The sequence below is a fragment of the Panthera pardus genome, unplaced genomic scaffold (genome assembly GCF_024362965.1).
Source record: "Panthera pardus isolate Hobbes unplaced genomic scaffold, ASM2436296v1 HiC_scaffold_3, whole genome shotgun sequence".
Taxonomy (NCBI): Eukaryota; Metazoa; Chordata; class Mammalia; order Carnivora; family Felidae; genus Panthera; species Panthera pardus.
This window is the reverse complement of record NW_026526876.1, coordinates 11,133,582-11,144,473: the sequence shown is the minus strand read 5'-3', so window position 1 is coordinate 11,144,473 and position 10,892 is coordinate 11,133,582. Positions and strand designations below refer to the sequence as shown.

At 60.3% G+C, this 10,892-nt stretch overlaps 2 protein-coding genes across 6 annotated transcripts in view; one reads left to right on the top strand and one right to left on the bottom strand.

Annotated features, from left to right (window-relative positions):
• KIF1C (kinesin family member 1C) overlaps positions 1 to 660 on the bottom strand; it is an 18,008-nt gene extending 17,348 nt beyond the window's left edge. The window contains 4 exon segments of the mRNA XM_053893050.1: positions 126 to 159; positions 161 to 200; positions 554 to 608; positions 610 to 660. Coding sequence (XP_053749025.1) covers positions 126 to 159; positions 161 to 200; positions 554 to 608; positions 610 to 660 — 180 coding nt within the window.
• Positions 661 to 2,969: 2,309 nt separating this feature from the next.
• On the top strand, positions 2,970 to 10,861 carry INCA1 (inhibitor of CDK, cyclin A1 interacting protein 1). Of its 5 annotated transcripts, XM_053893273.1 has the most exons (7): positions 2,970 to 3,314; positions 4,310 to 4,397; positions 8,532 to 8,892; positions 9,173 to 9,366; positions 9,812 to 9,977; positions 10,169 to 10,335; positions 10,430 to 10,861. In XM_053893273.1, exons 3-7 carry the CDS (start codon positions 8,809 to 8,811, stop codon positions 10,596 to 10,598), a joined length of 780 nt encoding a protein of 259 aa, XP_053749248.1. In that variant the 5' UTR covers positions 2,970 to 3,314; positions 4,310 to 4,397; positions 8,532 to 8,808; the 3' UTR covers positions 10,599 to 10,861. The 5 variants fall into 5 exon arrangements, with proteins under 5 accessions (XP_053749248.1, XP_053749247.1, XP_053749249.1 ...); XM_053893272.1 differs by lacking the exon at positions 2,970 to 3,314 and having other exon boundaries at positions 3,744 to 4,397; XM_053893274.1 differs by lacking the exon at positions 2,970 to 3,314 and having other exon boundaries at positions 3,744 to 4,397; positions 10,169 to 10,310; positions 10,430 to 10,569.
• The last annotated feature ends 31 nt before the right edge of the window (positions 10,862 to 10,892 follow it).

The following is a 10,892-nucleotide window of genomic DNA, read 5'->3' as shown; positions in this document are numbered from 1 at the left end:
TCCTGGTCTCCCAACCCGGTCCCGACCCATGTCGTGGAGGCCCTATTTCCCAGCAGCGCCCCCTCCCCAGGACCTAAACCCCCTTCCCTCTTTGCTGAGCTCTTCCCCCACCCTGACAGCCTCACCGAAGTGTGTGACCAGTAGGAGTAGTCAAAGTGAAGCTTTTGGGGGCATCCTTGCCCTGTTTGGATTGATGATGGCTGAGGCGGCAGAAGGAAAGAGCGGAAGGCCAAGGTCAGGGACTCCCAACTTCTGCCCACTCCCCACCTCTGCCCTGCTTCATCTCTCCCCTTTAATACTCCCCACCCCCTCCAGCCACCAAGGCTAAATTTGGCTTCCCAGGACCCGCCCCCCACCGGCAGGCTCCCGATTGGGCAATGGAGGGCTCCAGGCCAACATTCCCCCTCCCAGGGACTGGGAGCATGGAAAGGCCAGCCTGCCCCCGCCCTTTCGCCTAGCACCTGCTCCCCTGGTTCGGCCCAGCAGGACAGGCCAGCGTGGTGGGCCCGCCTGCCCTGCCTGTGCCCAGCCAGGCCCCGGGGGACGCACTCACAGGTGGTGTTGCCCTGCATGCTGACCACACACTTGGCATCCTGGCTGGTCTCACGGGGCGTTGAAGGGCCGGACCCTCACTGCCACTTTCACCGAGGCGCCAGCCATGGCTGCAGATACTCTCACCCTCCTCAGCTGGAGGACAGAGAAGGAAAAGGTGGTCAGAGCCGCCGGGGGGGGACCCAGGACCTCTGTGACCCGTCTTCTCCTAGGAACCAGTCTCTCAGCACTTCCCCAGCTCCCCAGCACCCCGGGGACCTAGTTCCTAGTCTCTGGCCCTCCTCCCCAATGTCACTCTCCTCGGGGACTCCGAAGGTGTTCCTGCCTCTCTCCCGGCCATATCCCAGCTCGCAGGGACCTGGGCCATCATCCAAGAGTTACCTGGTGTCCCGGCCCAGACCAGGGGGCTGTATCAGCTCTGGCTCCCACCGGCCCTCGTAGGGGAAGCCCCATCCTATACTTGGGGCTGGCCACACCAGCTGGGGCTGTGGGGGAAACCCTGGTTGTGGGGGAAGAGTGGTTAGGAGCTATGTCTGTGGCTCCAGCGGTGTGTCAGGGGCTCCACGGCCGGAGGTCAGGGGCAGGGGTCACGTTAGGAAAGGTAAGGACGATGTCCCGCCGCAGTGGCTGAATGCAATGTGAATCCAAGGGCAGGGACCGTGATATTTTTATTCCTCGTCAGTCCACAAGTGTATCTGAACGTCCAGACAGAGGAGAGAGAGAGAGAGAGGGGCTGGACAGAGGGTGGTTCCGAGAGAGGGACACATAGGCAGAGACACTGAAGGCGGCAGGAAGAGGGGCAGAGAAATGGCACAAAGTCACAGACACCAAGAAAAGGGGAGATAGGAGAGAGGAGACCAGATCCAGCTCATGCTACGAAAGAAATAATGGAAGGGGCCACAGAAGAAACACAGAAATGTGAGACAGGGAGGGGAGGTCTGGGGCAAAAGCACAAAGTGGGAGCCCAGAGAGACAAGAAGGAAAACCCCAAATATAAAAGCTGCCCTAAAAATTCCCCCACAGGGTCAGGCCAAGAAGTAGAAACCAGCTCCCCACCTAGAGCCCACAAGCTCCACATAGGCAGGAATTGCCACTGGGCAAAGTCCAAGGGCTGGAGGTAGAGCCCAGGACTGGGATCCACAGGCCCGGCCAGGGGGCCCCAAACCCCTCGCCCAGCCCCCCAGCACTTCCTCCTCAGGATCCAGGACAATGGGCAGGGGAGGGTGGGGTCATCCTGTATCCATCACACCAACCCCGCGGGGGGCTCTTCTGTTGGGGGACCCCGGTGAAATACCTGCGTGCTTATTGGGGGAGGAAGAAGGGCTGGGGGTCTCCCCCAAGAGGAAACAGGTATGTCCGGGCCCCAGGCTGGGGCTAGCGCTATGGCGGTCCACCGCCCTGGGAAGGTGCCAGGCTGGAGCCCAGGAATGTGGGTGACCTAGTGCTCACACCCTGGGAGGAGAGGCTGAGCAGCCCACGCCCACGGACAGGAGGGTGGAGGGTTGTGAAGCCGGGCCGGGATGCTGGGGGCCGTCCCGAACCCCTGTCCTGCTGGGCCTCACCTCCCGCAGCCCTTCCTGGGCAGGGCATGGGAAAGGGGGAGAGGGCCGGTCTGCCCCAGGACAGGAAGGGAGTAGCTCAAATCACAGAGGCTGTCTCAGGAAGCGCAACCCTGACCCCCTAGACCCTGCGCCGGGGCAGGGAAGGGGCGACGACAGGGAACCGCCACGGCCGCGCCGTCGCGGCGGATGGGGCAAGGCTGCGGGTGGGCGCGAGCTCGGGGCCCCGCCGGGGCACCTGCGCCTCGCCCCGCCCGGCCATCCCTCGCAGGGCCCCCGTCCCGGCCTGTCGGCGCGGCACGCGGACCCGGCGCTCCCGGCCCGCCGCCCGACGGCCGCCCCGGCCTGGCACCTCTCTGCGCCTCCGCGGGACAAACAGCACATGACCGCGGCTCTCGCGGCCCGGCCGGGGACCCCGGCTCCCCGCCCCAGGCCGGCACATTCCACGGCGGGCGTCCCCTCCCTCCCTGCCCGCCCCCCCCCTCCCCCCGGCTCTCACCTCGTCGCCGCGGGGCTCCCGGAGCGGCTCGGCGGGGAGCACGGGGGCGACCTTCCCGGGACGCGGGAGGCGGCGGCGGGGCAGGTCCGGAGCGGGCTCCGGGCGGCCCCCGCCCCTCGCCGGGGGCCCGGGCGGCGGGCGGCGGACTCGCCCCGGGGGCGGCGGCAGCAGGAGCGGCAGCAGCGGCGCCAGCGGCCGGCGCCCGCCCGGGCAGGGTCGAGCTGGGGCGGGAGCGAGGGGCGGGGGACCGGCGGGCGCGCGCACGCGAGCGGGGCGCGCGCGCCGTCCCGACACCGGCCCGGGAGCGCCCTGGACCGCGGTTAAAGGGGCGATGCCTCCGGACTGTGGGGCCCACCGGGCGCGGACAGGGAACCGAGTTGCGGACGCAGAAAGGCACGCAGGACACCGGCCCTCGGGAGGGTTACGGGCGCCGGAGGAGCCGGGCCGGGGACACGAGGGGGGGTGGGGGCGGGCCCTGGAGGGGACCCAGGCCCCGGACCCGCGCACGTCGCCGCCGTCGGAGGCGCGCCCAGGGGGCGGGGCCGTCCGTCGCGCCCCGCCCAGGGGTGGTCCCCGCCCAGGCTCCGCCCCCGGCCGCGCGCGGCGCGCAGGCTCCGCCCCTGACTCCAGTCAGCGACACCCTCTCTCTCTGCCGCGCGCCCTCCCCGGCGTTCTAGAAAGCCGCCGCGCCGCCGCCACCTCAGGTGCCGGGACCGAGCGCGGGGGCGGCGCTGTCCTGTCCCTGCCCGGCCGGCCGCCGCCTCAGTCTGGGTGCCGTCTCGGGCCCGGCCCCCCGCCCCCAGGGCTCGGGCTGCCCCCCCAGGCCGGGCCTCCGCCTCACGCGGTGATGCCCTCAGGCCGGCGGCGCCTCCCCCGCTCCCCGAACCCGCGCTGCCCCTCGGCCCACCTGCCAGGGTTCCCCCTCCCCCAACGGGCCCGCCCCCTTCCGCCCTCTGAGGCCTCGGTGGCCCCCTGCGACCCGGCCCACCGGCCAGGGGACCCCGCCCCGGGGCCAGACCCGCCCCCTTACCCCCCCCCCCCCCCGGTCCGCTGTTGAGTACCGTGTGGCTTCCTTGAGCTGCACCCCGCCCGAGAGAGCGACGGCCCCGCTTAGACGCCCCTGAGCGCGCCCCTCCCCGCGTTGGCCCCGGACGCCCCGTTCGGACCCCTGCCGGCTCTCCTGCCTCATCACGCAGCCTTGCTCGCTCTGTCTGCGCGGGCCCGAGCGGCCGGCAGGTCATCGGCGGCCGCCCCTGATCCTCGGCTCGCCCTCCTTCCCCGTGGACACCCCCCCCCCAGCTGCGCCAAGCGACCGCTCCGTCCCCACGTGGCGTCCATGAACGCCCCCGTACCCGATTTCCCTGCCTGCCCCCGCCCAGACCCCCAGACGCCTGTGCCCCGTCCGTGGTCTCCCCCTGCCCGCCCTCGTTCCACGTTGCCGTGTGTCCGTCCCACTTAGTGCGCACAGAAGGAATGTCCCCGGTCTTCGGCCGCGCCCGCCTTCCCCGCGCTCACCGCCTTTAGCCCGTACGCGCGTGCGTTCGCCTCCTAGAAACGTCCGGCCCTTAGGAAAAACCCCCGAAGCGCGCTCTCTCTCTCCGTTTCCCGGACCCACGCGGCCCCTTTGCCGTCTCTGCATCTTCGGCTGGTCTCGTCCCTGTTGCACGAGTGAGTGATTCATCCTCCTGTATCCTCCCAGCGCCAATGAGGAGACTCGGTCCAGCCGCCCAGCCCAGGCCAGTGGTGCAGGGAGAGGACGGTGCAGACGACCTCATCCCCTTCGCCAAGTGAGTCCTCCCCACCCGGCGGGGATGGGGTGGAGACGCCTGGCTTCTTCCCGGAGAGTCGATCGCAAAGGAGGAATGGGAGGCTCAATGGCCGGTCTCGGGGGATCAAGGATTTGTGAACTTGTTCAACAAACGGTTTTTTGTTTTTGTTTTTTTGATTTTTAAATGTTTATTTTTCAGAGCAAGGGAGAGAGAGACAGACAGACATCGTGAGCGGGGGAGGGGCAGAGACAGGGAGACACAGAATCCGAAGCAGGCTCCAGGCTCCGAGCTGTCAGCACAGAGCCCGCCGCGGGGCTTGAACTCAGGAACCCTTGAGATCATGACCTGAGCCGAAGTCGGACACTTAACCGACTGAGCCACCCAGGAGCACCCCACTTTTTTTTTTTTTTTTTAGTTTTTTAAGCTTTTTTTTTTTTTTTTCTCTTTAAACTCAGCACTGTATTAAGCACCAGGGATTCAGCAGCTAGAAAGACCAGGGGTGTTGATCTGAGGTTCCCGAGCAAGGAGACAGAATGTCTGAACATGAACATAATTTCAATTAGCGATAAGTATCATGAAAAAAATAAGATAGGAAGAGGACATAACAGGAAACAGAGTGTCTTGGAGACACGAGTTTAGATAGGGTGATTGTGGGAGGGTGAGTTTGAATTGAAATCTGAAAAATGAGAAGAACCAGTCTGATAATAGCCCCGGGGTTGGGGCGGGGGGGGTGGGGGGGGGGGGGGGGGGGGGGAAGGGAGAAGAAGGAATAGTAGGGGTGAGGGGTTGGGGGGGAAGCCGCAAGAAAGAAAGCAGTTTGGTATCATCTGCAACCAGGAAGCAGGCCAGTGTCCCTGAAACTTCGTGATCAAGGGAAGAGTAGACAGCAAGTCAGACGGTCAGGCAGAGGCCAGCTCATATAGGACCTCATAGGCCATTGAAAAAGAGGCCTGAGGACAGTAGAAATCACTGGAAGGTTTTAAGCAGGGAAATGACAAGTAGACTTTTTTCTAAGTTTATTTTTTATTTAAAATGTTTAATGTTTATTTTTGAGACAGAGTGTGAGCAGGGGAGGGGCAGAGAGAGAGGGAGACGCAGAATCCCACACAGGCTCCAGGCTCTGAGCTGTCAGCACGGAGCCCGACGCAGGGCTTGAACCTACAAACCATGAAATCATGACCTGAGCTGAAGTCGGACGCCCAACTGACTGAGCCACCCAGGCGCCCCTATGTATTTATTTCTGAGAGAGAAGAGAATGTGGGGAAGGGGCAGAGAGAGAGAGAGAGGGAGAGAGAGCATCCCAAGCAGGCACCAGCTGTCAGCACAGAGCCCAATGCGGGACTCGATCCCATGACCATGAGATCATGACCTCAGCAGAGATCAAGACTTGGATGCTTAACCAACTGAGCCACCCAGGCACCCCGTCCAACTTTTTAAAAATCCATTTACGTAAGCTCTACACCTAACATGGGGCTTGAACTCACGGCCCTGAGATCAAGAATCGCACGCTCCCCCACCTGAGCCAGCCAGGTGCCCCTCTTCGACTTTTTTATCATGGAAATTTTCAAAAAAATACAGAGGTTAGAAAAAACAATCATCATGAGGCCAGTGTACCCTTTTCAGTCTGGTCAGTAATTATAATTACATTGAATATAATTTTATCTGTATAGCCATCCAGCCTCCTCCTCCTCAGATTATCTTGAAGTAGATCTCAAAGTGTATGTTATTTCAGAGGACCACTTTTAAAAGATTACTCACACTGCTCTGGGCAGAATAGATTACTAGGGGATTAGAATGGGGAAGCAGGGAGAGGAGGAGGAGTCCATTGAATAGGCCAGGCAGGGAAAGACGTGCTGGAATATGGTGGTGGAAGTGGAAATGGTGACGAGTGGTCAAATAGGGTATATTAGATTTTTTATTTTTTCTAATTTAAGTGAAACTTTAAAAATTAAAAAGCAATTTTAATGTTATATCATTCATTTTTTGCAAGAGAGAGAGGGAGACACAGAATCTGAAGCAGGCTCCAGGCTCCGAGCTGTCAGCACACAGCCCGACTCAGGGGCTCGAAGTCACAGATCGTGAGATCATGACCTGAGCCGAAGTCGGGCACCCAATCCACTGAGCCACCCTGGCGCCCGTAAATTTTTTTAATATTTATTTGAGAGAGAGAGAGAGAGCTTATGAGTGGGGTAAGGGCAGAGAGAGAGAAAGAGAGAGAATCCCAAGCAGGCTCCATGCTGTCAGCACAGAACCTGACATGGGGCTTGAACTCAGCAAACTGCAAGATGGTGAGCTGAGCTGAAATCAGGAGTCGACGCTTAACCAACTGAAGCACCAGGCACCCTTTAAATTGTTTAGTTTTAAGTAAGTTCCACTACCAACGTGGGACTTGAACTCAAGACCCTGAGATCAAGAGCTCTACTGACTGAGACAGTTTTTATTTATTTATTTACTTATTTATTTATTTGTTTATTTATTTTGAGAGAGAGAGAGTGAGTGAGCACAGTAGAGGAGCAGAGAGAAAGAATCCCAAGCAGGGCTCGAACTCACAAACCATGAGATCATGATCTGAGCTGAAATTGAGTCGGATGCTTAACCGATTGAGCCATTCAGATGCCCCAAATTTAAGTGAAATCTTTTTTCAAAATAAACAAATATATATATATATATACATACGTACGTACATATGCGTGTATATATATATATATATACATACGTACGTACATATGCGTGTATATATATATATATATATATATATACATGCATATATATATTAATATATACACGCACGTACATGAGGCCTGGACAGCCATGTGGTCTCAGGCATATGTATATACATGTATATATAGGAAGGGTATATACATTTATATATATACACATATTTTTTAAAATTACTTTTTTATTGTTTCTTTTAATTTAATTCCAAATTTGTCATATACACTGTGGTCTTGGCTCAGGAGTAGAGCCCAGGGATTATCTCTCACATAGGACACCCAGTGCTCATACCCAACAAGTGCCCTCCTCAATGCCCATCATTCATTTCCCCACACCCATCAACCGTCGGTTTGTTCTCTGTATTTAAGAGTCTCTTATGGTTTGCCTCCCTCTCTGTTTTTATTTTATTTTTCCTTCCCTTCCCCTATGTTCACCTGTTGTGTTTCTTAAATTCCACACGAGGGAAATCATGATATCTGTCTTTCTCTGACGGACTTATTCACGTAGCGGAATACACTCCAGTTCCATCCACGTCGATGCATTAGGATTTTATTTTTAAGTGATCTCTGCACCCAACGTGGGGCTCAAACTCACAACCCCAAGATCAAGAGTCACATGCTCTTCTGACTGAGCCTGCCGGGCGCCCCAAATCTGGGTGTATTTGTGATGCAGAACTGGCACGAATTCCCGATGGACTGGACATGAAATTGAGGGAAACGGAGGCATACCAGGTTTTGGGCCTTAGCAACTGGGCATTGGGGGTGCCTTTCCGTGAGGCGGGGGGGGGGGGGCGCTCTGGAGGAGAGGTTGAGGGGGTGGTTGAACTTGCAAGTCTGGAGTCCAGGGGAAAAGCCGGGGCTGCAGATACGGATTTGGGAGTCGTGAGCACATTGGTGGTATTTACAGGCGTGGGCTGGGCTGAGGTCAGGTAAGGAGGCCTGGAGATGAGGAGATAAGGGCCCAGGCCAAGCCCCAGGACACTGAGAGGAGTCGGCATCCAGTCTGGGGACTCTGGAAGTGCTGAGCACTGTTCACCACCAGCTCTGCACACCCCTGCTTCCTAGAAGATTAGTCTCTCTGAGATACAGGGACACAAAGCAGGAATGAACGGAGGTTCAGCTCTGCTGGGTCCTTGTGGTGACCAAAGGGAACCTGGCTGTCACATCCCCTGAGTAGCCGGGGCCCTCCTCTTTAACAGCCCAGTGATGGGCTCTCTGGTCGTTTGAGATCTGGGGCTCAAGCAATGGCAGGCTCTACCCTCGCCCCAGCTCCGGTCTCAAAGCCCTCACCGTCTCCGCAGCTAAAATGGGTAAGAGAGCACATGGCCCGAGGGGGCCGGACAGCCGTGTGGTCTCATGGAAAGTCGGGACCACTGAGTCCCAGGAGTGAGCAGGTGCTGTGAGGGATGAGCCAGACCCGAGCCTACCTTGTCCTCAGGTGCTCCAGGGTGGTCAGCCGACCTGCACCACCTTCCCAGAGCCTCACGCTGATGCCCCAGCGGTATGGAGACCTCTTCTGGGAGAGCCTTAGCCAAAGGCCCAGGTGGGTAGAAACAGAGCAAAGGAGCAGGGAAGGGAAGGCCGGACAATTTTAAACTAAGCCCTGTGGCAGTGAGCCCTAGTCTGGGGACAGCTGCCCACTGGCTGACGGACGCTGGGGCAACTACTGCCAGATAGACAGGTGGTTGGGACGGGCCGTCAGAGAAACAATACGGATGGGGGTGTCCTCTCTGCACGTAGCTCCCGTTTGTGCTTTACAGCCCACCTGGACGGAAGAATGGCACATCCCTCCCTCGCCGGTAGGACAAACTCTGCCTTTTAAGGCATTTTTGGGTTAAAATCGCACCCACACCGTCTTATCCTCAGCCCTCCTTGTCACCTCTTCCCTGCTGCCCCCCAACCAGTGCACTGACCACGCACCCTCCTTTCTATGCATCTGTCACCGTGTTTTCCAGATCACACCTGTGTTGTCACGATCTGGGCTCCCCAAGACCTCTGACTCCCTACTTCAGTCCAAGTTCTCCTGAGAGACCCAGTTCTGCCCTCTAGCCCCTGCCCTCACCCCATTCTCTGGCACAGAGAGCCACTGGTTGCTCCCAGCCTGGCCCGTACCCCCTTGAGAGGCTCCCACCCCCTGAGGTGCTTTGCAGAAGAAAGAGAAGGAGGCCACATTTGGCGGGAATGCAGCAGGGACCTGCGGGCATCCCAGCCCAGGTGAGGGCCGTCACTTATCACCTGGAGGACCTAAGGAGGCGACAGAGAATCATCAATGAGTAAGGAGGGACATCTGGGCAGAGTCTGGGGACAGGAGGGTCTGAACTAAGGAAGGGGTTGGGGGCTTTGAAGGAAGTGGAGGCTGTATGGGAAGAAGGCCCGGACTTGGTGCAGAACGTCCCCCGTGTGGAGGGGAGGAGGGAGCTGAGCACGCAGGCTGAGCTCAGGAGCTGGACAAGGTGGAAACTGGGTCACCGAGGCAGGAAAGCAGTCCACAGAGCTGGAGGACAGTGGGCAGCCAGAGGCCACCTCTGAGTCCCTGGACTGAGGGTGCTTCCGCCCAGGGCAGCAGGGACTGGGGGGGGGGGGCGCAGAGGGTTGGGGGCGAAGCCGTAAACACCACTGGGTCCCAGCAGGAAGTATTTCGGGGCAGAAAGGTGAAGCCTGGAGAGGCAGAAAGCTTGGCCTTCAGGCGCCGCGTTCCTAAGCCTCCGGTCCCCACAGACTGAAGAAGGCTCAGTGGGACGTCTCCGGGGCCGCACCTGAGCCCCTGGCACCTGCCACTGCCGGCTGCGGAGTCCCCAGCGCCACCGAGTACCCGGGTCTGGAAGAGGCGAGGGCTACCTATCCACAGGAGGAGGGCCACCCTGTCACCACTGGCAGGACCCAGGTCTGGCCGGAGGAGCTAGGCGGAGTGCCGGAGGGTGACGGGGATGGACGCCCAGGGCCCGTTTGGGTGGCTGGATTGGAGACGCACAAACGCGGGCAGGGAGAGGCGATGGGGGCGGGGGCGCTAGGACACCTGGCGAGACCTCCTTTCCCGTTCTTCCGTTCCTTTCCCAACTTCTCTCATCCTTACAGCTGCTCTGGTCCCCCTGGAGCCCCCTGGGCCTGGGGGGGTCTGGTGTCCCCAGACGACTGGGCTCTCTGGCCTCCTACAGCGCTGTCCCAGCGGGCAGGAACCGCCTCCGCTCCCCTGGGGCATGGAGGTGCAGTCTGCGGAGTAAGAAGGAACCCCCAGGCCCTAGGTGTCCGCGCGCTGCCTGTTGGGGGGGGGCGGGCAGGCTCGCCGGCCGACCTGGAGCCTCCGCCTGGTGACGCCGAGGCCTTTCCCTTCCGCAGCCTCTCCCAGCGACCTCCCCGCGCTCGGCACTGGGCGCTAACAGCCCCCTTGGCCGCCCGTGTCAAGCCACCCCCCAGGGCTCCGCACGGCCTATCGCCCCCCCCCCCCGCCCCCAACCGCCCGCCCGCGCTGGCTGCCACTGTGTTCTTTGCTCTGCTCGGGTATTAAAAGCAAGTGCGTTGAGCCCGAAGTGTCTTTCTGCTCGTGGAGCAGTGATGGCGAGGCTGGCGCGCACGGAGGGCTGCGTCACCTCGAGGACCCGGCTAAGATGAAGTCGGGCTGGACCCCCCGAACTCGAAGAGTCCCGCCGAGCCCCGCTCTTCCAGCCCCGGGGCGGCCCGCGCCCCGCTCTCTCGGTCCGGCCTCGGGCCGCACTTCCGCCCCCCGGGACCCCCGAAGTCTGCCCCCCAAGTCCGGCCGCCGGACCCCCGCCCCGCGCCCCGCGCCGCCAGGGCTTCCCCG